This window comes from Schistocerca gregaria, chromosome 6 (genome assembly GCF_023897955.1).
Source record: "Schistocerca gregaria isolate iqSchGreg1 chromosome 6, iqSchGreg1.2, whole genome shotgun sequence".
In the NCBI taxonomy this organism is placed as follows: domain Eukaryota; kingdom Metazoa; phylum Arthropoda; class Insecta; order Orthoptera; family Acrididae; genus Schistocerca; species Schistocerca gregaria.
The window spans coordinates 520,806,460-520,833,994 of record NC_064925.1 but is presented as its reverse complement, the minus strand read 5'-3'; the positions used below and the strand labels follow the sequence as shown (position 1 = coordinate 520,833,994).

General features: G+C 42.1%; 1 protein-coding gene across 7 annotated transcripts in view; it reads left to right on the top strand.

Moving 5' to 3' along the window:
- Positions 1–27,535, top strand: part of LOC126278000 (uncharacterized) — a 269,064-nt gene that overhangs the window by 42,039 nt on the left and 199,490 nt on the right. For all 7 annotated transcript variants that reach the window (XM_049977688.1, XM_049977683.1, XM_049977689.1 and 4 more), the window contains 3 exons: positions 2,935–3,126; positions 18,190–18,367; positions 26,813–26,922. In XM_049977688.1, the coding sequence (XP_049833645.1) occupies positions 2,935–3,126; positions 18,190–18,367; positions 26,813–26,922 (480 nt within the window). The remainder of the gene's footprint in view (positions 1–2,934; positions 3,127–18,189; positions 18,368–26,812; positions 26,923–27,535) is intronic.

Genomic DNA, 27,535 nt, shown 5'->3' with positions numbered 1-27,535 from the left:
TGAATTGCAAGGCCTACCAATGGACAGATAGACTCATATCACAGTGTAGTAGTGATGAAGGGTAAGCTGAATTATAAGAGATTAGTCAGGAATAATCAGTGTGCAAAGAAGTGGTACATGGAAGTGTTGAGGAATGAAGAGAGATGCTTTGAAGTTCTCTAACGGCCTAGATACTGTGATAAGGAATAGCTCAGTAGGCAGTTCAGTTGAAGATGAATGGAAATCTCTAAAAAGAGCAGTAACAGATGCTGGAAAGAAAAACATGGATACAAAGAAAGTAACTGTGAATAATCCATGGGTAGCAGGAGAATACTTCAGCTGATCAAAGAAAGAAAGAAGTACAAAAATGTTCAAGGAGATTCAGGAACACAGAAATACAAGTCACAAATGAAATGAATAGGAAGTGCACGGAAGCTAAGGTGAAATGGTTGCATGAAAAATGTGAAGAAATCAAAAAAGAAATGATTGTCAGAAGGACTGGCTCAGCATATACTAAAGTCAAAACAACCTTAGGTGAAATTAAAAACAAGAATGGTAACATTAAGAGTGAAACTTAAATTCCACTGTTAAATGCAAATGAGAGGGTGGATGGTTGGAAAGAGCACACTGAAGGCCTCTATGAGGACAAAGACTTGTCTGAGGATGAGAGAGAAAAAGAAACAGGAGTTGATATAGAAGAGATAGGGAATCCAGTCTTAAAATCAGAATTTAAAAGAGCTTTGGAAGACTTACAATCAAATAAGGCAGAAGGGATGGGTAATATCCCATCAAAATTTCTAAAGTCATTGGTAAAAATGGCATTGAAAGGACTATTCACGTTGATGTGTAGAATGTATCAGTCTGGCAATATACTACCTGACTTCAAAAAACATTTTCAAAAAACATTATCCATATAGTTCTGAAGCCAAGAAGAGTGAGACTTATCGCATAGTCAGGTTAACAACTCATGCTTCCTAGTTGCTGACAAGAAAACTGTACAGAAGAATGGAAAAGAAAATTGAGGATTTGTTAGATTACTATCAGTTGTGACATTGTGATTGATAATGGACACAAGACTAAAGAAAAATCAAGACATGTTCATAGGATCTGTCGACCTGGAAAAGTGTTCAACAATGTCAAATGGTGCAAGATGTTTGAAATTCTGAGAAAAATAGGGGTAAGCTATAGGGAAAGACAGGTAATGTACTATATGTACAAGAGCCAAGAGGGAACAAGAACAAAGTGCTCAGGTTAAAAAGGGGCAAAAAACAGGGATGTAGTCATTTGCCTGTACTGTTTAATCTGTGTGTTGAGTTCAAAGATAAGATTTGTTGATGATATTGCTATCCTGAGTGGAAGTGAAGAAGAATTACAGTATCTGCTGAATGGAATGAACAGTCTAATGAGTACAGAATATGAACTGAGAGTAAGTCAGAGAAAGACAAAAGTAATCAGAAGCAGCAGAAATGAGAACAACGAGAAACTAAACATCACGATTGGTGATCACAAAGTAGATGAACTTTAAGAATTCTACTACCTAGGCAGCAAAATTACCCATGACAGGTGGAGCAAGGACATCAAAAGCAGACTAGCACTGGCTAAAAGAACATTCCTGGCCAAGAGAAATCTACTAGTATCAGCCATAGACTTTAATTTGTGGAAGAAATTTCTGAGAATGTATGTTTGAAGCACAGCATTGTATGATACTGAAAAATGGACAGAGGGAACTGTAGAGGGTAAAAACTGTAGAAGTAGACAGAGATTGGAATACATCAAGCAAATAATTGAGGACATAGTTTGTAAGTGTTACTCTGAGGTGGAGAGATTGACACAGGAGAGGATTATCTTGAAAGTTAATATTTCTTATCTATTACTTCTCATCTCTTCGTCGAAAAGTTGTATATTTTATATGATGCTTATTTATATGTATTTAGATTTACAAAGGTTGAGCATATTCCTGTGGAAACTGTACTCTTCACTCATCTGACATTGAGCATGTTGTATCCTCGTCGCCACTGTAGGGCCTTGTACTGCAAGGGAGAGGATGTTATGTGTGGCCAGTAGCCCCTTTCTACAACAGGAAAATGCACACGTGGATTAATATGGTTCTCTGTTTACATGAACTGAATACTTAATTAGAATAGAGTCCATGTGTTGTGGAATACGCTCATCAGTAATAGTCCTCTTGCAAGAAATATTGGTAATCCTGCTATTACAAAATTTAGTCTCACTGCTATACTTGCTATAGTCTCTAAACTGGTTATTATGGACTATAGTAGCCAGTGACCCCTCTGCGAATAACTGACAGACATCAAACTGGTGTGTCAGTTGGTGGCTAGCTGCGGTTCTAGGTGCTTCAGTCTGGAACCGTGCCGCTGCTACTGTCGCAGGTTTGAATCCTGCCTCGGGCAAGGATGTGTGTGATGTCCTTAGGTTGGTTAGGTTTAAGTAGTTCTAAGTACAGGTGACTGATGACCTCAGATGCTAATCCCATAGTGCTTAGAGCCATTTTTTTTGTCACTTAGTGAGGCCCTCCGGTCGGCGGTGGTGACGTAAATACATGCTGTTGAAATGGTGTTGGCGGCGTGTTGGTTGTCGGGGTGTCTCTGGCCTCTCTTGAGATAGGCGCACTTGAGCCAACACCTACTATCGATCTTTGCACTTCATTTCTGCTGACCGGTGTGCTGGCGACAGCTTATGCCAGCACAGAGCATAAAACAGACAATACTGATATGATGTCTGTGAACTGTAGTGTGTTACCCCATACATATGAATTAACTTTGTCTGGGATTAATTATATACACTGTACCATAGGATGTGCAGTGTATTGTACAGGTGTTTGAATATTTTTAACAATTGATTGCTGTTCATTGTATTCTTAAAGAATTATTGCTATACACACTTGCTTTGAGCTGTCCACTCTTGCTCTATGTGCTGGTGCTCTACCTCTTGCAGGTGTGCTTAAGGCTGGATCCACTTGAACTGCAGTCAGAGGTAATACCTGGACTTGTAGCATTATGTCAAGATGTTGCCTGGGAAGTGCGGTCTGCAGCTTGTGAACAGCTAGCTCACGCTGCTAGTTGCTTTCGATCATCGCCACTCCTGCTTAGCACCCTCTGCGAGCTAGGAGCTGATGAATCTGAAGCGGTAGGTATTATTATAGTTAGGCAAAGCTGAATGTCATGTATCTATGGCTGACTGTTACAGCTCGAGTGCCTGCATGGGGCAACTGGGCACCTGTGGCTAGAATTTGACAAACAGTTCACACACAGGCAGTCAGGCATCCAGGCTGTAGTCTACACTAACTTACTGAATGCCTCGTCTGAGTACCTGCAGGAAGCGGTGTGCAGATGGTTGCACATGCGGCAGAACAAGGTCGGAACATGGTAGAATAGGCCTGCTAGGTGGGTAGCCCGCTCATTCCCCGTGGGCAAACTGGAAGGCAGTGTCTGTGCCCCTTAGGATAGAGTTGGCACAGCCTGGTCTAGGGATGTGACTTTCTTACTAAGATCTTTATGCTTTCATATGACTAGAAAACAGAAATATTGCGAAACTCAGATTCAGTGCATTTTTGTTAGACAGTTTTAATCACCAATAGTGAATATCAAAAACAGGGTGTTTGTAAATTCCCATTACAAGCTTCTAGAACTTGTAGAGGGGAGTAAGTACATAATATTTTGAATAGCAACTCATGTCCAGAAAAATACTGTTTCTGTTGTATGACGGTTTCAATTCAGATGTTTTTGCTTGTCCACAACTGCTTGAGAAATTGAATTAGGCATGACAAAGTCTAATTATTAGGTAACCGTTCAAAATGAAACATAATGGAACAGCCATTTATCATTTAAGCACATTTTTGTATTAACACTTAAACATTATGTGTTTACATTATTCAAAAACAAAAGAGAACTCGGATATTGTTTGTACAGGACTGTACTGATGCACTACTACATCACGTGACCATCTGATGGACTACACATCACCCTGTCTACCATATTATATACCAGAACAACCAACTCTTGAGACTTTTCTCTTTCCCTCAGCAGAAGTGGATGCATTACACATCTGAATTTAATCTGCCATAGAACAGAAACGATGTGTTTTCGGACATAGGTTCCTATTCTAAAAATTATGTACTTGCTCCTGTCTATGAGTCCTAGAGGTTTCCAACAGGTTTTTCTGAACACCCTTTATTATTGAACAAATGTACTAGAATAGCTTCCTTGGTTATAGTAAGAATTTTTAGTGTTACGTGTGACTGTCGTAATCGGCAATAGGATACAGAATAACCTAGATTTTTATACGTTCCTGGAGGAAACAAAAGCAACTTACATATAGCAAATTTCAAATACTGTAATGGTAGATTTATGTTAAGGCCCCAGACTGTGAAGCTAATTAATGTTGATTACATTTATTAATTGTAAGGTAATTGCACTTGATTGCAGCATTCACAATGATTTTCATAATTAAAGGGATTAGAAGTTCCAATTGCAAGTGCAGTAGTGTTCGTAACAAGCATTTCAGTTACTTAAAATGCTCTATTTGGACCACAACTATTTAGTTACAGTTCATCTTCACAAACACAGTTACAAAACAATCACAGTTACAAAACAATCCTTCCTTATGATTGAAGTAAAAAACAGTAGTATCCCCATTATATTTATAAAGCCTTTTGGAGTCATTTTTCCTATTGCTTTAGGATTTATTACTCTAAAAAAGAATGTTGGCAAGCAGACAGTGATGGAAACAATTAAGTGCTTGTCATTGCCAGGCAATTAAGCCAACAGGAAATAACAATGATATTACAACAGGCAATATACCAATGATAGATGTGATGGCAGTATCGGCTGACTACATGGTGAGAGTTGGCTGACAGCATGTTGTGGTGGCAGGCATAATGCAAAGCTGGCTCTTTGTTTAAACTCTGGGCTGTACTGGATCTCGGACAAGAGTGGAAATGTCACGTACTGATTGCTATAGTGCTCAGAAGAAAAGAAGTGTCGAGTGATCTCCATGCAGTAATACAAATGCCGAGCACCGGCATGAAAAGCAGAAAGTCCTACGCTAGGAGCTCTCTCCCCTAATGTTCTGCAGAGTTTCCTGTGAATGTGTCTACATGTTTGATTGTCCAGTGTATGCTCTTTATGTCACCAATCAAATTATTTGGTAAAACCAGTTTTTGTTGCTGTTGATACTTTGTAATGCCCCATTTTCCCATAATAAAGAACAAGCTTTCAAGACTGTTCCTCTCTAAAACTATTTCATCATTAGTGCGATATTATTTTAGGAAGAAATGTATTAGATATTCGTTGCACACCTTGCTACACTTAATTTGTTGTCAGACTTGCAGTTTGGGTTCAAGAAGGAAGTAACATTAGAAAATGCTATTTATTTTTTTGTTTCTGAGATGCTAGCAGAACTAAACTATGTGTCGAGATCAGTAGCCATTTTATTTGGCTTAAGAAAAGCTTTTGATTGCATGGACCATGCAGAACTTTTGCATACATTGGTACATTATGGGGTCAGGAGAAAGATTTAGCAATAGTTCACTTCATATCTGGTAAGCGGAAAGCTGAATATTGTCCTCCAGTATCAACAAACAGAGGGGAGATATGAGTCTGATTGGGGTCTTGTAAAGTGCGGAGTATCATAGGATTCATTTCTCAGTCTATTGTTTTTCTTCATATATATCAAGATTTGCCGCTAAACATAACAGATGATTAAAAAAAGTTCTCTTCACTGGTGACATAAATGTTTGTGACAGACATGGAGTGTAATGCAAATGATGTAGCTAATGACAGTCAGTAAATCAGCACATGGCTTTCAGGAAACAAATTAATTCATAACTGCGATCAGAACACAATGCATATAGTTTCTAATGTGGAACTCATATAAAAGCAAAATTTCATTGCACAAAGGTGGTCACACAGTGAGGTCAACCATTGTAAAGTCTTAGCACAGACGGTAAATAAAATACATTTTTGGAAGTATAAATATTGTTTGGAAAGTTCTGGCAGAGTATAAATAAATAATTTAGGAATAAAGGTAACAACTCACTGAATAGTAGAGACTCTGAGTCAGTGACAGGTGTATTGGAAGTATCTTATTCAAGATCTTGTGCAGAAACCTTATCCTGCCATCTTCACTATAAGAATAATCTTCATTGACTCAGACACTGAAATGGGAAGCCTTGTTTGCTTTCACTCTATTGTTTGCTAGGGTATGATATTTTAGGGCAAGTCTGTGTACTCAGCAAGAATATTCTTAGTCCAGAAAAGAGCAGCAGACAGATCAGCGATGTCAGTTCATGAACTTTTTGTAGGCTGTTGTTCTGGTTTCTCAGGCCAACTTTGACAAACAGTGTACTCCAGCATGAAATTTGTTGTTAACAATATTTACTCATTCAGAAGAAATGCAACATTCATTTATCAAAGACTAGATGGAAAAAGATTTACATTTGGGTAACAATTCTTTTAGTATTGTACAGGAAAGTGTGCACTACATTGTAGTGTTCATTTTCAGTAGGCTTCCAACAGGTCTGGAAAAAAAAAGAGCAATAAACCCCATGTCTTCAAATATTGGTTGAAAGATTTCCTTGTATGATACCCTTTCCATTCTGTGCGGCAGTTCCTTACATTAATGGAGAACTTTTTTCTATAGTTTCAATGTTCACTGAATTTGCTTTATTGAAATTTGTTAAAAGGGTGGGGAACTCATTGTAGTCAGGTTCTTTGTATGATTTCTCTTTATGGTTATTATGAGATTATTAATTTGTTTATAGTATATGAATCCCATGAATCTATAAAAGCAAGTAAGTCATTTGTGTTGTATCCCAGGTACAAACTACCAAATGGAAAGTTGGATTACAACTTAGAAGATTTATTCTGAAAAGAAGGTGAAACATAACTCAGCATAATTACTCATGTCCAGGTTCGTAGCCAAAGTTCGTCTCCCCTAAGCACTCTCACAGTAACAGAATTGTGACTTTGAGGAGACCTGCTCTGTACTACAGGAGGCCCACCAGACAACTCCCATTCCAGGCCATGTCGACGTGACTTAATCACACGGGGATGCCTGCTGATTAGCTCTGTCAACTCCAGCAGTATGACTGGGCCCCCACTGTTAGCACTTTGAAGTATGCCGTGCTGCTGCCACTGGAGCATTGGCACACGGTTCTCGAGAAGGCCGGACCACTGAGACGGACTGCAGAGGCGGTGGGGCTGTTACTGCACCTCCGTGTGATTTGAACCATGGTGAGTCTGTGGGAAAAGAGCCGACAGCACAATACTGTCAGAAGTGGGAACAGAACTGATTACCATGACAGCAGAAGTCACCGTCAACTCTGTGAACAACATACCATGCATATTACAGTACTGGATGATGACTGTGGAAGGAATGGAAGAAGACTGGATCCCCTAGCCCGTAGCGCTGTGAATGGTGCCTTGAAAGTTGGGGAATGCGGTGCCAGCAAATGAAGTAATGTGCGATGAGGCTGCCCATGGAGTAACTCAGCCAGAGATTTCCTGGTGGCAGGAAGGGAATGGTAGGGGCAAAGGAAGGTGAGGATTGCTTGCTCCATAGACATTGTGTAATGAAGCTTGGTCATCCGAGACCTAAACATTTAAACAAATCTGTCGGTCTTGCTGTTTGTCTGGGAGAGAAAGGAACAGTCATGTGCATAACACAATTGGCTTGACAAAACTTCACAGACGTGAACTGCGGCCCATTGTTACTGACTTAAAGTTTCTGGAAGTCCTTCATTGGAGAAGATACTCTGTAGGGCCCGGATGGTGGCTGAGCTTGTCATTGGAAGGACGATGGGAAATCGACTGAAAGTGTCGATGAGCAGAAGCCTTCGGATGTTCCAGATGGTGCCCATAAAATCGACGTGAAGGCGTTGCCTTGGCACTGAAAGTTTCGGCCAACTGAAGAAATGCTGCTTGGGCACTGCCTGGTTCTCAGCACAAGTACGATACTGTCCAGTCATGTGCTCGATGTCTCGATCCAGGTCAGTCCAAGAGCAATGCTGATGGGCAAGTTGCTTGTTTCTCACTACACCCCAATGTCCTTGATGAAGCAACTTCTAAACTCTTTGGTACAAGGGATGATGACACGCTGCCTGACCATTCTCCATGTGCAGGAGAAGGACCACCAAGTGAATTGACAAGAAGTGACGGATGCCGAAGAAGCAGCAAACACCGGCCTGTCGAATCAAAGATCCCAAAGATGGCCATCCATCTGAAACATAATGGAGAGTAATGGCAAGTTTGGAATCCTTGGCTGACTCTTGAGCAATAAGTTTGGCGTCCAGTGTAAATGCTTGAAGGGCTGACTGTTCTGCATCTTCAAATTGGAAACATGCAGCATCTGATGAATCGAAGGCTGCATACTGCCCTATTTAGATCCCGGGGAGGGTGTTCGCATTGGTGTGTTTTGTGGTAGCCTGAAACAAAATGTCGTATTTTAGTTGGACAAAATGAGAGTCCGTCGCTGTAACTTTGATGCCCCTTTTTTCATGTTCAATGAAGATGTCAATGGCTTGTGGTCAGAGACTAAGTAGAACTTTACCCATACAAGTATTGATGGAATTTAGTCACTCCATATATGTTTGCTAAGCCTTCTTTCTCCATCTGAGAATAGTTTCATTAGGTAGGCATGAGAACCTTAGACGCGAACATGACTGGGCATTCTACACCATCAACTCTGAGAGACAAGATCACACCTATGCCATAAGAACTTCCATCAGTTGCCAAAAAAAGTGACTTGTTTGGATATAATACACAAGGCACCAATTGAAGAGAAGAGCTCATTCAAGGCACTGAAATGCCTGGTCGCACCACCCTGCTAGAATGGTACTCCTTTATGCTGAAGCCTGTCTAGCAGAGTGACAATTGGGGTGGCGTCCTGGAGAAACTTGATTTTGTAAGACAGTTTGCCCATAACTGCCTGGCGTTCAGAAACATTCATAGGTGCAGGAAGCCATTGGCTGGCTTCTAAATCATGATGACTGGGATGGATACTCTGTTCATTTATTACATGTCTTAGATATTCAACTTCAGTGGCAAAGAATGTGTGCTTGCTTCTATTGTAATGCAAATAAATTTGGACACGGCGTGAAATAACTGTTCTAAGTTTGATAAATGTTCCTCAGGAGTTCTACCAGATACAACGATGTGATACAAACAGGGGTGAGCAGGATTGAACCATTGCAACCAAATGGTTGAGAAACTGTTGGAACAGAGATTGGGCGGATGGTGTCCCATACAAAAGAAGTTAAAAACTAAGAGAGTCCGACTTCCATATTGATAACTATGAACTGTTTGCAAGCATTGTCCAGAGGCAGTGGAAGGTACACTTCAGTGAGATCAACTTTGGAAAAATACTTTCCTCCATTCAGGTGGTCCATCAAATCTTCAGGCCGAGGGAGTGAAAATGAATCTTTATCACCATCACTGGTGATGCCCACTGAGATTTTGAAATAGGCTGAATGACGTCAGTGTCCTGTAGCCTACACAATTCAGTCGCAACAGCGTCTTTGAGTGCATGTGGTACTGGCTAGGCTCTGTGAAACTTAGGCTGCTCACCCTGTTTAAGAGTGATATGGGGTTCGAACCCCTTAGCTTTACCGAGTCCCTCTTGAAAAAGTCAGGATATTTATCACAAAGTTTTGATATTTGGTCCTGAAATTGCTGTGGGGGGTATGTGAGTAGCTACTTGAAACACATTGTCCACAAGAAAAAAACCAAACAGTTCAAATGCGTCCATACCAAAAATATTAGGTGAATTAAAACATTCCAACACTATAAAACAAACCATGAGCATCTGACTTTTGTTACACACAGACAAACTAAAAGTAGCTAAGACTGAGATCTATTCACCACTGTATACAGACAATACTTTGGTACAGGGAGACGAGTGTGGGGAACTGAGGAGCTGATATGTTTGTTGGTTCAACATGGTGGCAGTAGCTCTCACCTACTGTTGCAATCAAACTATTAAACCTTCGATTAACACATCAATAAACAATTTGTTTGCAGTCTTACTAGACTCTAGAGAAACTGACGTCAGCTGTGATGGAACTTTGTTCCGAAAGTCACTGTGAATTACCCATCAACATTGTGTACCCAACTTCACATGTAAAAGGCTGTTATGTTGCTGTCTACACTCAGAGATTACCACATTAACTGCAAAACTGATGGCCTGATCTGAACCATTGCTACCTGACATTGACACAGTCACGATTCAAAGCATTGTCTGGAGAATCACCATTGGAGTCTACACAACCACAACCAAATGGGTCGGGGGCAACAGGTTGGGAGTCCAGGACCTGCAACATCACCTGTGGTGGAAGATAGGAGTTCCAATAATACTCTCTGTGTAGCTACTGACTGATTTGTGGTGGCTTTTGACAGAATAGGGGTACATTGGGCAATTGAATCTGACTGTGGATGTTCCAGCTCAGTTACCGACAATGCATAGACATAGTTACAGCTGTAAACCACTGAATTCATCTGAGCACTGCTGGAAGAGACAGTACCGATGCCCATATGCTGCTGTGTGTGATTAGACTTACTCAATTGATAAAACAATTGAAACATGACCCTGTTTACCACACGTTAAACATGTACTGCTGTGGAATCAACGGTTCTTACTTTTATGTTGGATGCTACACTGCATACAAGATTTATTACTATCAGTATGGGACTCAGAGGAAAACCCGTACACAGTTTGAACTTGTTTACATGAGCTGCAGTGTGCGCAAGCATCGTGACGCTGGTGTGGAGTGTTTACTGCACCGACACTTGCTTTGCGTGGCTAGAACCATTCCTTGTACTATCAAGTGACACATAACACACAAATTCTGAAGACATGACCTGTTCCACTTTGAAACTAACTTCATGACTGTCAGTATTGTTTAGCATGTCCTGGAGGGAATGATTTTGATGCCGTAAGATAGCTGCACGTATTCTAGAGTCTGACAAGTCCTGCACTACTGTGTCATGTAACATTTAATCATTAAAATTTTTACTGCAATCACAATTAAATCAATACTGTTGTAAAAAGCCTGTTAGTTCCATAATACACTGATGAGTTGACTGATCGGAATGTTGATGTGGATGAAAAAATTTGAGCCATGCAACTTCTTACTAACACTGTTGTTAAAAATAACTGTCTAGCAATGAGAGGATACAGTCCATTGACACCTGTCAGGACTAAGCTTCAGTAGAAGGTTATTGGTATAGGTGCCTACAACTGATAAGAAAAAAATTTTCTGTTCATCTTGTGACACATTATAGATACTGAAATTATCTCTGGCTGATGTTTATATACACTCCTGGAAATTGAAATAAGAACACCGTGAATTCATTGTCCCAGGAAGGGGAAACTTTATTGACACATTCCTGGGGTCAGATACATCACATGATCACACTGACAGAACCACAGGCACATAGACACAGGCAACAGAGGATGCACAATGTCGGCACTAGTACAGTGTATATCCACCTTTCGCAGCAATGCAGGCTGATATTCTCCCATGGAGACGATCGTAGAGATGCTGGATGTAGTCCTGTGGAACGGCTTGCCATGCCATTTCCACCTGGCGCCTCAGTTGGACCAGCGTTCGTGCTGGACGTGCAGACCGCGTGAGACGACGCTTCATCCAGTCCCAAACATGCTCAATGGGGGACAGATCCGGAGATCTTGCTGGCCAGGGTAGTTGACTTACACCTTCTAGAGCATGTTGGGTGGCACGGGATACATGCGGACGTGCATTGTCCTGTTGGAACAGCAAGTTCCCTTGCCGGTCTAGGAATGGTAGAACGATGGGTTCGATGACGGTTTGGATGTACCGTGCACTATTCAGTGTCCCCTCGACGATCACCAGAGGTGTACGGCCAGTGTAGGAGATCGCTCCCCACACCATGATGCCGCGTGTTCGCCCTGTGTGTCTCGGCCGTATGCAGTCCTGATTGTGGCGCTCACCTGCACGGCGACAAACACGCATACAACCATCATTGGCACCAAGGCAGAAGCGACTCTCATCGCTGAAGACGACACGTCTCCATTGGTCCCTCCATTCACGCCTGTCGCGACACCACTGGAGGCGGGCTGCACGATGTTAGGGCGTGAGCGGAAGACGACCTAATGGTGTGCGGGACCGTAGCCCAGCTTCATGGAGACGGTTGCGAATGGTCCTCGCCGATACCCCAGGAGCAACAGTGTCCCTAATTTGCTGGGAAGTGGCGGTGCGGTCCCCTACGGCACTGCGTAGGATCCTACGGTCTTGGCGTGCATCCGTGCGTCACTGCAGTCAGGTCCCAGGTCGACGGGCACGTGCACCTTCCGCCGACCACTGACGACAACATCGATGTACTGTGGAGACCTCACGCCCCACGTGTTGAGCAATTCGGCGGTACGTCCACCCGGCCTCCCGCATGCCCACTATATGCCCTCGCTCAAAGTCCGTCAACTGCACATGCGGTTCACGTCCACGCTGTCGTGGCATGCTACCAGTGTTAAAGACTGCGATAGAGCTCCGTATGCCACGGCAAACTGGCTGACACTGACGGCGGCGGTGCACAAATGCTGCGCAGCTAGCGCCATTCGACGGCCAACACCGTGGTTCCTGGTGTGTCCGCTGTGCCGTGCGTGTGATCATTGCTTGTATAGCCCTCTCGCAGTGTCCGGAGCAAGTATGGTGGGTCTGACACACCGGTGTCAATGTGTTCTTTTTTCCATTTCCAGGAGTGTATGTCTCGTTCATCTTGCTGTGGGTCAAACTGATGAAATGGAGGTTTGACTGGAACTGGTAGTGCAGGCTGTGTTCGCTGTTGCTGCAGCTGAGTATTCAGGGCGACGGACTGTTTTAATGCTGCAATCAAGTTGTTAATTTGCTGAGCCTGAGAATTACAAACTTCAGTAATGGGAATGACAGAGACAGGTTCTTGTTGTTTTGACATTTTGACAACTCTTATGCAAAAACTGTTACTAAATATCTTATCATGAAAAAAAAGAACACAGGGACAAAATACACAAGTGACAGCAGAGAACCACAAAATAGGAGCTGAGTGCAGTTTGCTGTCCTGAAAATGAAATATCTAAATACCACAGAAGAAGAGAAAAAACTCACCAACTCAATTAACAGACACAGAAACACTATCAAATCGTTGACAGATGAAAAAAAAAACAACAACATCCAAATCCCAGGACTGATTAGAAGACTGGGAAATTTGTTGTGTTCCAGTTACAAACTACCAAATGGAAAATCAGAATTAATTACAACTTAAAAGATTTATTCTGAAAACAAGGCGAAACATAACTCATTGTAATCACTTGTGTCCAGGTCTGTAGCCAAAATTCATCTCCTGTAATCACTATCACAGTAATAGCATCGCGACTGAGAGGAGACCTGCTCCATACTGCAGGAGGCCCACTAGATGAATACCCTTCCAGGCCACGGTGATGTGACTTAATCACATGGGGTTGCATCCTGATTGGCTGTCGACTCCAGTGGTATGACTGCTGCATCTATTGTGGTGCCCCCGCTGGGAGCACTTTGATGTATGCCACACTGCTGCCACTGGAGTGTTGGCACATGGTGCTCGAGAAGGTGGTGGCCACGTCTTATGTGGAGCGACTGCGCTGTATGAACGCATGGCACAAAGTTTGTATGTGGAGTGAGAGTGTACAAAGTATACGAAAAATAATTGTAACAAAGCAGTAGCACAGTGTTACTAATGGTCATTTAAGTTTTTACAAGATATGGCAAGTTTAATGACTTCTTTAGAACCAAATTTAATGATTTCTTTGCAATAACACAATAAATTTGCACATGATTGTGAAGAGTTATCTCACAAGTGGAGCATATTATCTTCACCAGTGTTCCAAATATGAAAGTGATTTATAATATTATGCTGCTCATGCAACCTATCAAATACTGTTCTCTGTCTCCTTACCACCACTACTTCAGTGCACTGTCACATGGGTTGATATCCAGGTGCAAGATGTACCATGGTCCCATCCAACACATTTCCAGTTGTGTTTCTATTGTAAAATTGTATCTTATCCCATCAGAGGGAGCGTCACTTGTGAAAACAGCCACATCATGTGTCATACTAAATCTGTTGCAAGTGCTATGGCACCTTTTACACAGGCACATATCGTTCCCAGAGTGGATCGGGGTCCTTTGGTTTGGAACTGAGTGGAGGGTCTCAACCAGAGACTTTGTCGACTCTGTGACAGTCTTGGCTGCAGATTTCTAGACTTGCGCTGTTGGGTGGGGAATTGTAGGATGCCCCTAGATAGGTCAGGGGTGCACTACACAAAGGAAGCGGCTACTTGGGTAGCAGAGTACTTGTGGTGTGCACATGGGGTCTTTTTTAGGCTAGGCAGTAGTGCAAGGTGTCCTGATGAACACTCACCAGTTGACGTGGAGGCAGGGAAATCAGGACGCACTCAGTGTAAAGACACTTCAGCTATCAAGATATTAGCAGTAAATTTTCAGAGTGTTCAGAATAAAGTTCCTGAATTTACTGCCCTCCAGGAAGCATGTGGCGTGCAAATTATTCTGGGGGCTGAGACCTGGCTGAACCCTGAGATAGGAAGTTCTGAAATATTTAGTGAGGGTTGGAACATGTATCGGAAAGACAGATTAGACACTATAGGAGGTGGTGTCTTCATTGCAGTTGACAAAAATATTGTGTCTACTGAGGTCGAAGTAGAGTGTGATTGTGAAGTTATCTGGACACATGTAACAGGGCTAGGAGAAATAAAGTTAATTGTTAGGTGTTATTACCGGCCACCAGGTTCCACCGTGACAGTTCTAGAATCATTCAAAGGGAGTCTAAATTCTGTATTACAGAAGTACCTGGATCATGCTTTGTTAGTCGGAGGCGACCTCAACCTACCTAGTATAGACTGAGATGTCTATGGATTCATTACAGGTGGTACAGACAAGCCGTTGTGTGAATTACTTTTGAACACATTATCCGAAAACTGTCTTGAGCGGCTAAATTGATAGCCAACATGTAATGGAAATACTTTAGATCTGGTAGCCACGAACAGACCAGACCCCATCGACGGTGTCAGTGTTGAGACAGGGATTAGTGATCATGATGTTGTCATTGCGACTATGGTTACGAAATTTAAAAAGTCAGTCAAAAAGGCTAGGAGAGTATTCTTACTAGAAAGAGCAGACAAGCAGTTGTTAGCATCCAACTTAGTGAATGAATTGACTTCATTTACTTCCGGTACAATGGACGTAGAAGAATTATGGGCAAATTTTAAACACATTGTAAATCACGCATTGGACAAGTATGTGCCAAAAAAGTGGGTTATGGACGGAAAAGACCCACTGTAGTTCAACAGAGCAATTCGGAGAATGCTCAGGAAGCAAAGACAGTTGCACTCGCGGTACATGAAAGATTGGGAGAATGAGGACAGGCAAAAGTTAGTAAATGCTGTAAAAAGAGCAATGCACGAAGCATACAACCACTACCACCGTCATACCTTAGCAAAAGATCTTGCTGAAAACCCAAGTCTGGCCTGGCAACGGAAGACAGCAAAACAAAAGCTGAAATTTTAAATTAAGCATTTGAGAAATCCTTCACACAGGAGGATCGTACAGACATACCGTCGTTTGAGTCTCGTATAGATTCCTGTATGGAGGACATAGTGGTAGACATCCCTGGGGCTGTGAAGCAGCTGAATGGGCTGAAAATTAATCAATCGCCAGGTCCTGATGGGATTCCAATTTGGTTTTACAGAGAGGACTCTGCTGCATTGGCTCCTTACTTAGCTTGCATTTATCGCGGATCTCTTGCCCAACGTAAAGTCCCGAGAAACTGGAAAAAAAGTGCAGGTGACACCTGTATATAAGAAGGGTAGAAGGACGGATCCTCAAAATTACAGACCAATATCCTTAACATCGGTTTGTTGCAGGATTCTCGAACATATTCTCAGTTCGAATATAATGAATTTCCTTGAGGCTGAGAAGTTGCTGTCCGTGCATCAGCATAGCTTTAGAAAGCATCACTCCTGTGAAACCCAACTCGCTTTGGTGTACGGGAAGGTGTTGTCGTTGAGTGACTGCAGAAGGATACAAGATGACTTGGACAGGATTTGTGATTTGTGTAAATAATGGCAGCTAACTCTATAGATAAATGGAAATTAATGCAGATGAATAGGAAAAAGAATCCCGTAATGTTTGAATACTCCATAAGTAGTGTAGCTCTTGACACATTCACGTTGATTAAATATTTGGGTGTAACATTGCAGAGTGATATGAAGTGGGACAAGCATGTAATGGCAGTTGTGGGGAAGGTGGATAGTCGTTTTCGGTTCATTGGTAGAATTTTGGGAAGATGTGTTTCATCCATAAAGGAGACCGCATATAAAACACTAATACAACCTATTCTTGAGTACTGCTCGAGCATTTGGGATCCCTATCAGGTCGGATTGAGGGAGGACATAGAAGCAATTCAGAGGCGGGCTGCTAGATTTGTTACTGGTAGATTTGATCATCATGCGAGTGTTACGGAAATGCTTCAGGAAGTCGGGTGGGAGTCTGGAGGAAAGGAGACGTTCTTTTCGTGAATCGCTACTGGGGAAATTTAGAGAACCAGCATTTGATGCTGACTGCACAACAATTTTACTGCTGCCAACTTATATTTCACTGAAAGATCACAAAGATAAAATAAGAGAGATTAGGGCTCGTACAGAGGCATTTTTCCCTCGTTCTGTTTGGGAGTGGAACAGGGAGAGAAGATGCTAGTTGTGGTACGAGGTACCCTCTGTCACGCACCGTATGGTGGATTGCAGAGTCTGTATGTAGAGGTAGAGGTAGAGGTAGAGTAGGCATGATCACCAACCAGGTTTCATGGGTCCCTCCAGTTTAGTTTTAGTCCCACAGTCAGCCTGCTGTCAGATCTCCAAGAGTCTCTCTTCTACACTGAATCCTCCTTCCTCACTCCCCACTTCTACTCATCAGCTTCTTGCTCCTCACTCTGCTCTTCTTATTTGTGTTTGATTTATAGCTCTGTAAGTGAAGAAATTTTTCACTACACTATTCTATCAGTAGCCCATCTGCTCTTCAAGTCAACTATTTCTACTTTCAAATAAACATTTATTATCTCTTGTGTATTTGGCATGAAGTTTGTTGTCAAGCATAAGGTATCTGTCTCGCGTGTGAGTAGAAATCATGAATATAGCAGTGGAAGAAAACTAGCCTCCATTATCCACATCTTAATCTTACTCTTGCACAGGACGGAGTAAAGTGTGCAGTAATAAAAAATATTTGACCACCTCCCTTTTCTACTAAAGATGCTGACAGATGAAAATTTCAAAAGGAAATTGCAATTATTTCTACTTAACAAATGTCTGCACTACATAGATGAATTTTTGAGTGGATAGTAGAAGTGTGGTTGGGTTACATTTACCAAATTTTGTTGTAGGTTAAGAAAACAAAAAAATTCAATTATGTAAATTGTCAGAATGTAGTCATGTCTTCACAGGAAGATTTTTTTTTGCCTGCTGACATGTTCTACGTTGTGGCAAGTTGTTGTGAATATGATTTGTGGAACACAAAAGTGAACTGAGCTAAGCTGTTACCAGGTAGCACTTTCTAACAGCATACTTTTATATTTTTTTCCCTGTGCAATGGAATACTATGTCAGTTGTGAAGGGCAACTTTATGAGTGGTTATAATTATAGTTACATTAGAATGACCATGACTGTTATAAGCTGATAGTTACACGAAACCTTTTTACTTGTTGCCATTAGCATAAAGTCTGGTTCCATTCTGTACTTTATAAATTTATAAAAAAAAATTTAGTGTTTTACTTCTCACCCGATCACAGATTTTATTTGTTTTGTTTGTTAAATACCTTGAAACTTGTCTGTAAGGTATTTTGAGCAGTGTGAGGAATGAATTTCATTGACACATAGTTTATAGTTTTCCTTCACACATTTATAAACTCTATAAACACTCTCTCTCTCTCTCTCTCTCTCTCTCTCTCTCTCTCTCTCTCTCTCTCCCTCTCTCCCCCACTCTCTCTCTCTCTCTCTCTCTCTCTCTCTCTCTCTCTCTCTCTCTCTCCCTCTCCCTCTCTCCCCCCCCCCCCCCCCCCTCCCCCCTGCCTGGAATATGTCTATCTCCAAGTTTTGAATTACATACTCTTCTGACATGTTCTCATTGTCTTTCCCTTACAGGTACTGGTATCAGTAATAGGTGCAACAGCTTCATCTCTGCGTAGCCTGACTCCTGATACTTTAGTATCAGCTGTTACACCATTAGTGATGCGATTAGCTCGTGAAGCAGCAAAAGAAGGATCACCTGTGCTTATAGCCCTTGCCACTCATTATGGAGATCTCTGTCATGGACTGAAAGGTTCTAAACTGACTTATTAGTAGAAATAAATTATTGTTAATGGTAATCAGAATTAATTTAGAATTTTTGTTTCCTTATGTAATGAGGTGAAGTTGTAAATATAGTAAAAACAGATAAACTATTACTAACATATTGAAACAACAGTTAGGTCTACTTTTACTAAAAATGCAGGAAAATGTTCTAAATTTTTAAAAATAATCCTGTAAGGCCTGTTTTGACAGTGAATTGGGGGGGGGGGGGGGGGGTAAGATTAAAGAGGATAATGCTTGCTCTGTTCACAGAACTCAATAAACCACATGTGATTCCCAGATCAGCTCAAATAGTGAACACTTCAGTGAACTCGGGTAGTGTAGACTGGGTATGTGACTTGTGTACTTGGTATTCCCGAGCCGGGGGCAGGTCACCACCACTTATTATAGACTACGCGAATTCTTCAGTGATCACTGATGAGTGTAAGGGTGAAACATGGTGTGTCACAAAACAGGTATCTTGCTGGGTCGCAAGGATGGAACAAAACTTTATGAAGAAAACTCTCAACCTCAGTGTATACCATGTGCCAATGGGATGAAGCAGTCATACCCAGATAATATGGGACTCTTGGATTAACCATTGTTTCACTAGATGCTCATGTGATGTCAAATGTATCTTGCATTGCATGGAAACACTCTCAGCTGTTCTGGTGACCTGTTGTGTGATATTCCCACCAATGCAACCAAAAGATCTTTTGAAGATAGTCCTATGAGTATTTAAGGTCTTAAAATAGCTATGAATGTTTTTATTACAATGAGAAGAGAAGGTGACAGTGTATTTTAAAAGATTTCATCATTGTATACTCATATAGCTTTGCATACCACTGGAACACTTAAATCCGTAAAAAGACTTAGGAATGGTACATTGCTTTGTAGAAGTATCTACTTCTCAGCAAGTTGAGAAGATACAAAATGCAGAAATGGTTATTAACTACCCCATTGTAACGGAGTTTCACAACAGCCTGGATTTCAACAAGGATGTTGCTTCCTGTAGTGAATTGATTGTAATGGAGCTTCAGTAATTGCAAGTTATATGGGAAAAAGATGATGCAACTGGTCTTTGAAAAATTACAAAGAGAGTAAACGGCAAGCCAGAGGAAGCAGCAGCATTTATGTTTATTTTTAATTTACTGGTGTTGCCAGAATACATCATGGCTGGTTTGCACAGGATGAAGGTAAGATTTGGTGTGTCCATATTGATGAGTTGCTTTAAATACCAGAATTGTTGACATTTCAAGCGGGGGGGGGGGGGGGGGGGGGGGGGGGGGGAAGTATACAATAATAATTGGACATGCACCTACAAATGACAAGAACAGGAAAGACAAGAAATTTGCAGATAGTTTCTGGGAAGAGCTAGATGATACACAGTAAAACATACCATATAGACATGTAAAGATATTTGTAGGAGATCATAATGCACAGATTGGAAGTGAGAAGCAACATAAAGGAGTAGTGAGTGAGTACCCTGCACACCAGCAGACAAACAAAAAAGGAGCAAGACTAATTGAACTGTGTCAAGAACACAAAATGAGATTAATGACAACACACTTCAGGGCCAAACCGTGTAAGAAAAAGATATGGGCAAACCCATGCACCTGCCGTGGAGAATTCCAAATTGACCACATAGCAATCAGCTGAACAAATGCTAAAGAGATCATGAACACAAAGGTCAGAAAGAACACAAGAATAGAATCAGATCACTAACTTACAGACTGCCACAGACAAATAGAAGAACAGAAAACATAAAGGTAGACAGAGACAAATTAAGATACAATTGATCCAGATATGAAGAAGGAATTGAACCATTCAGTGAATGGTATGACATGAAGCGAAATATGGTGAAACAGGCTGAACTATGGGTAAAGGAAGAAAAGAAACAGAAGCATTGGTGGTGGAACAAGGAGTGTGAGGAAGCGGTAGAGACTCACAGGAAAGCCTGGAGAGACTGGAGCAGCAAGAAGGACCCAGAAAAATGGGAAGTTTTCTTAGGAGCAAGAAAGGAAGTGACCTGAACAATAAGATGGACCAGAAGACAGAAGATGAAGCAGGAACTGGGTGAGATTGAGACCAACTTCAGGAAAAACAACAGCAGACACTTTTTCGGGAAATTTAAAAACAGTCTGAGTGGATACAAGAGTAGAGAACTGTTTTTAAGAGATAAGAAATGGGAGCTGGCTGTTAGTGCGAAGGAGAACTGTCAGATTTTTACAGAGCACTTTCACGACCTGCTGAACTGTGAACCACCTGAAGAAGAGCTGGAACTGGGGACTGACATAGGAGATAGAGAGAGCCACGCCCTCCAACAAGGGATGAAGTCGCACAGGCCATAAGCAGTCTAAAGAATAATAAGGCAACTGGAGAAGATGGTATAGCAGCCGAGATGATAAAGTGGGGAGGCGACAAAGCAATAGACAACATGACCAACATAATTCACCAGATCTGGAGAACAAAGAAGTCGCCAGAAGGATAGAAGAATGCAATTGTAGTACCAATTCATAAGAAGGGGGACAAGAGAGATGCAAACAACTACAGAGGAATATCGGTACTAGATGTCAGATACAAGGTGCTGTCAAAACTATTGCTGAAGAGAGTAGAAGAACAGGTAGAAAGCACAGTTGACGACTACCAAGTGGGATTCAGGAAGGGAAGAGGTTGTATAGAACAGATATTTATCCTGAAGCAGCTGATAGAACATAGGGCCTTAAAAAACAGACAGACAGTAATAACCTTCATCGACGTCACAAAGGCATATGACTCCATCGACAGTCTGACTCTTGTTAGGATCCTGAAGAAAAGAGGACGTGATGGAACTATACAAGAACTCATAAAAGAAATTCTGACAGACACAAAAGCAAGGGCGTGATTCAGAGGAGCACTGTCATAAGAATTTGAGATCAAGACTGGTGTTAAACAGGGAGATGATTGTCACCATTGGTGTTCAGTATAGCACTGGACGAAGTGATCAGGCAGTGGAGAGCAATAAACGAGGAAATGGGAATACCAAAGACCCATGTGGGGGACAAAAAGGACAACAGGGCTCAAGTGGACTGCCTAGCCTCTGCAGATGACATAGCAATAGTAAGTGAGACGGAAGAAGACGCAAAGACACAACTCGACAACTTAAGTAAGGTTGCCACGGTGAGACTGAGGATCGCCTATAACAAGATGAAGACATTAAATATCACTGCAGACTGGGAAACACCGGAAGGCACTGTGCAAATGACGGACAAATTTAAATACCTGGGAGAATTTATAACAGGAAGGAACAGGAGCAAGGAGGGAATAACAGAGAGGATAAAGAAGATGAGGTCAGTCTTCTGCATGATGAGAGAGATATACAATAAAAAGAATATATCCTCAGAGGCAAAGATAAGCCACTAAAAGGCAACAGAGAGGAATGCAGTATTATATGCTGCTGAGATGATGACACTAGGAAGAAATGGTTCAGAACAACTAGAGAAAGAAGAGAGAAAAATACCAAGAAAAATACTAGGTCCCAAAAGAGGTGGATGCGAAGACCTAGGGAAGAATTGTACTGGAACATGAGAACAATATCCAGGGAAATCAGATTCAAAAGGGGAAGGTTTGCTGGACATGTAGTTAGGATGAGTATGGACAGAATGACGAAGAGAGTGTGGGAAAAACAGGGAGGACAAGGGGAAAGACAGGAACCAAGTGGGTTGTTGAACTTCGGAAGGACTGGTTGGAATTGGGTATCAAGGTTGAAGGAAAGGAAGATTGGAGGAACAAATATACACCGACCAATATGCCAGAGATCAATGACAGAGAAGAATACAGGAAAAGATTAGTGTGTCATCAGTGGAGCCAACAGGAGAAACGGAAACTGAAGATCTCGGAAGAAGAGCGGGAGAGAAGAAGAGAAAGAATGAAGAGGTTCTGAGAGAAGAAGAGGAAAATGCAGTCCACGAAGGGGCTGCCTGTGGTCCTACAGAGGCTGTAACGCAAGAAGAAGAAGAAGAAGAAGAAATCTCCTTATATTACAGTGACAAAGGAACCTGCAGAAAATACTGCAAAGCAGTTCATAAGGCTGGAAAACTGTGTTCATTTCCACTGTTCTCTGCAAAATTTGAATATAATAAATTTCCTTGATAAATCAGAGCTTCTGTCCACAAATCAGCAAGGATTTAGAAAGCATTACTCATTGGAATAAGCATGTAAGAATGGTAGTAGGGAAGGTAAATGGTCGACTTCAGTTCATTGGGAGAGTTCTAAGGAAGTGTTGCACATCTGCAAAGGAAAACACATCTAGAACACTTGAACAATCCATTCTTTTGAATACTGCTCAAGTATTTGAGATCCCCATGGGGTCAGATTAAAGAAAGATATCAAAGCAATTCAGATGTGTGCTGCTAGATTCCTTACTGGTAGATGTGATCAACATCCAAGTGTTACACAGATGCTTTGTCAACTTGAATCGAAATAGATGAAGTTCTTTTCATGAAACACTATTGAGAAAATTTAGAGAAAAGGCATTTGCAGCTACTGCCGAACAGTCCTACTGCTGCCAACTTATACTTCACATAAGGATCACGAGTACACTGTAAGAGAAATTAGGACTGGTAAAGAGGCATATAGACAGTTGTTTTTCCCTTGCTGCATTTGTGAGTGGAAGAGGAAAGGAAATGACTAGTAGTGGCACATGGTACTCTCTGCCATACACCATACATTGGGTTATGGAGTATGTATGTAGATGTAGGATTAGTTGTGAGTAAGTTCGTTCTCTGCAGAATCAATGAAGGCAGGAACATACAGCAAACGCTGAGAAGAAGGGACAGGATGAGAGGACATGTGTTATGACATCAGCGAATAACCTCAGTACTAGAGTGAAATGTAGAGGGTAAAACTGTAGGAGAAGATAGAGGTATGGATATATCCCCCAAATAACTGAGGATGTAGGATGCAAGTGCTATTCTGAGATGAAGAGGTTCGTGCAGGGGAGGAATTCATGGTAGGCCGCATCAAACCAGTCAGGCTGATGACTCAACAGAAGAAGAGTGTTGAAGTTATTAAAATGGCAGGTTTGATATTGGACAGGTAGCTGGGGGCAGATAATATTTAATGTAAGTAGGTGTAAGGGCTCAAGTGTTTCTTTGTGTACAATTGGTTTGCATCCACTGCAATTTCAGAATTATCCGCATTATACACTCCTGGAAATGGAAAAAAGAACACATTGACACCGGTGTGTCAGACCCACCATACTTGCTCCGGACACTGCGAGAGGGCTGTACAAGCAATGATCACACGCACGGCACAGCGGACACACCAGGAACCGCGGTGTTGGCCGTCGAATGGCGCTAGCTGCGCAGCATTCGTGCCGTCAGTGTCAGCCAGTTTGCCGTGGCATACGGCGCTCCATCGCAGTCTTTAACACTGGTAGCATGCCACGACAGCGTGGACGTGAACCGTATGTGCAGTTGACGGACTTTGAGCGAGGGCGTATAGTGGGCATGCGGGAGGCCGGGTGGACGTACCGCCGAATTGCTCAACACGTGGGGCGTGAGGTCTCCACAGTACATCGATGTTGTCGCCAGTGGTCGGTGGAAGGTGCACGTGCCCGTCGACCTGGGACCGGACCGCAGTGACGCACGGATGCACGCCAAGACCGTAGGATCCTACGCAGTGCCGTAGGGGACCGCACCGCCACTTCCCAGAAAATTAGGGACACTGTTGCTCCTGGGGTATCGGCGAGGACCATTCGCAACCGTCTCCATGAAGCTGGGCTATGGTCCCGCACACCATTAGGCCGTCTTCCGCTCACGCCCCAACATGGTGCAGCCCGCCTCCAGTGGTGTCACGACAGGCGTGAATGGAGGGACGAATGGAGACGTGTCGTCTTCAGCGATGAGATTCGCTTCTGCCTTGGTGCCAATGATGGTCGTATGCGTGTTTGGCGCCGTGCAGGTGAGCGCCACAATCAGGACTGCATACGACCGAGGCACACAGGGCCTACACCTGGCATCATGGTGTGGGGAGCGATCTCCTACACTGGCCGTACACCTCTGGTGACTGTCGATGGGACACTGAATAGTGCACGGTACATCCAAACCGTCATCGAACCCATCGTTCTACCATTCCTAGACCGGCAAGGGAACTTGCTGTTCCAACAGGACAATGCATGTCCGCATGTATCCCGTGCCACACAACGTGCTCTAGAAGGTGTAAGTCAACTACCCTGGCCAGCAAGATCTCCGGATCTGTCCCCCATTGAGCATGTTTGGGACTGGATGAAGCGTCGTCTCACGCGGTCTGCACGTCCAGCACGAACGCTGGTCCAACTGAGGTGCCAGGTGAAAATGGCATGGCAAGCCGTTCCACAGGACTACATCCAGCATCTCTACGATCGTCTCCATGGGAGAATAGCAGCCTGCATTGCTGCGAAAGGTGGATATACACTGTGCTAGTGCCGACATTGTGCATGCTCTGTTGCCTGTGTCTATGTGCCTGTGGTTCTGTCAGTGTGATCATGTGATGTATCTGACCCCAGGAATGTGTCAATAAAGTTTCCCCTTCCTGGGACAATGAATTCACGGTGTTCTTATTTCAATTTCCAGGAGTGTACATTGTTGTAATACGAGAGAAGGAAAGTTGCTACTCACCATATAGCAGAGATGCTGAGCCGCAATAGACACAATAAAAAGATTCACACAGACATTGCTTTTGGCCATTAAGGCCGTTGTCAACAGTAGCTTGCACGAGTGTGTGTGTGTGTGTGTGTGTGTGTGTGTGTGTGTGTGTGTGTGTGTGTGTGCGCGCGCGTGTGTCTACTGCTGACAAAGGCCTTAATGGCCGAAAGCTATGTCTGTGTGAATCTTTTTATTGTGGCTATCGCGGCTCAGCATCTCCACTGTATGGTGAGTAACAACTTTCCTTCTCTCGTATTGTTACATTCCATCCTGAACTTTCCATTGTTTGATTATACATTGTTATCATTAATATGGTGTCTTGTTAACCAACTTTCAGTAGACAAAAAGTTCCAGAATGAGCTTTACAACTATGATGACATATATTTCAGGAAAGTGTGGCCACACACACACACACACTAACTAACTAACTAACTAACTAACTCACTCACTCACTCGTTCTTGAAGTTTTAGCAGTTGATTAACGAAGTTCATTGTTAACTAACTAACTAACTCACTCACTCACTCGTTCTTGAAGTTTTAGCAGTTGATTAACGAAGTTCATTGTGTGTGCCATCTGTAGCACACAGGATATCTAAGTTATATTCCAGTTCCTCCCATATCCAACCTAGCTTGTCCTCATTAATGTGTGCAGTTGCTGCTCTGATGTGAGCCCACAGTTCCTGCAGGTTCTGTACCGGTCTCTTGTAGACAGCATACTTCACAAAGCCCCAAATAGAAAAAATATCTAATGGGGTTCAGCTGGACCTGGGTGTGCCATTCCAAACACTTTTCCATCTGCTGTTGGTGGAGGAGTGGGAGGTGGAGCATTTATTTCTACCTCGTCCCATTTCAGAAATATATGTGGCAAAGTTGTAAAGATTATTTTGAGACACCCTGCATATTTACTCAATTGTGATTTGCACCTGTAAGTCTAACTATGAAATTACAATTACTATGGAAAAAGATTTCATAAAGCAGGAATGAAGTGAATGACTGTTGCAGGGATTTTTGCAGTCAACATTTTGATGCAACAGAGACTTCTGTTGTTACTGTTATCTGTCAAAGTAAAATGACCATATGGGACATTTGTCTCATTTTATTTTCTGATGTGAACAATCTGCATTTGGTTTACTTCTGCTTTGGTGTTGTTCTTATGACTTGTGCTTATGAAGTATGTGGGAAATGGGGAAGAGTGGCCCTTGTTTTGGTCCCTGTTGTGGAGGTTCTACCTTTTGCATTTATTTTGAAAGTTTTGGTAGTGATTGGTCTCTTATCCTTCGTTACAAGTGTTTTACTGTGAGGCATGTGTCTCAGATGACACCTGTGTAGGTGTGTTGCACAACCTTATTTATTTTAGATTTATTTCTAGTATATGGATTAATACTCAAGAGAATAACAGTGACTTCAGGTTGCCTAGGAAGAAATGTTACTTGTTGCCTGAGTGATACCTGACAGCTCAAGGCAACATTATGGCTTTTCTATTCTCTCCACATCTGTGATTTTTTCCTCTCTCCCTGACATCTAGTTTTTGGTGAACAATATAATTATTTGCTTATAGTGTTTGCTGTTGAAGCCTGTTATATTGTACACATATATGCCCTAAAAGTAGCTGTTGCACCAGATATGTAGCATACATTTTGTCTCACAGATTATGCATTGTGGTAGTAATGTGTACAATAATAATGAAGTAGTAGAAGTAGTAGTAGTAGTAAACCTTGTTTATGTGTGTGTAGAGTCTGTGATTTTCTTTTATAAATGATTTTTCTGTACAGGATACATGTCACCAGAAGAAAGAAGGTGGCTGGTAGATATGTTCCAGAATATGGTTCGGATGGGACTTCAGAGAATTGGTGACACTATGTTCAAGCACTTGTACATCATGGTAGGTAAGAAAACCTGCTGTGAGTGAATAAGAAATTTATTGCAAGAATGACATGTACAAAGTGCAGTCACATTGGCAGAAATATAAACAATAATTAAAATAGTTTTGAATTTACATTAGTGCACAATGAATGAAGGTACAAATTATCATTTGACCCCTTAACTTTCTCCATGTGCTTGCTCCATTGCCTCATTTGTAGAGTTACTTGGTAGTTTAAAAATGAAGCTGTGTGTGTGTGTGTGTGTGTGTGTGTGTGTGTGTGTGTATTATGTGATAGTTTGTAGGTATGAAACTAATTTCATTTGCTATCACAGGAGCCTCTGTTTTCGTTAACTTTCAGTTCACTTCAGGTCCATATCATTGTGCATATTGTTCTGTAATCTGTATGGGTTCTGTTATCCAATTTTTAGTTTTTCTATGACATCACAATGTGTTTTCCTCAAATGTGTGGCTCAACTTTAGAAGAATAGTTGACCAAACACTTGTAGACAGTTTATTATGTGAGGGGCCTCAGTGGTACACAGCCTCTGGAAGAAAATTTCAAAAGGAACAACTGCAAATAGGCGCAAAACAAAATAAACAGCTGTAGATACAGAGATACTGACTGATAATC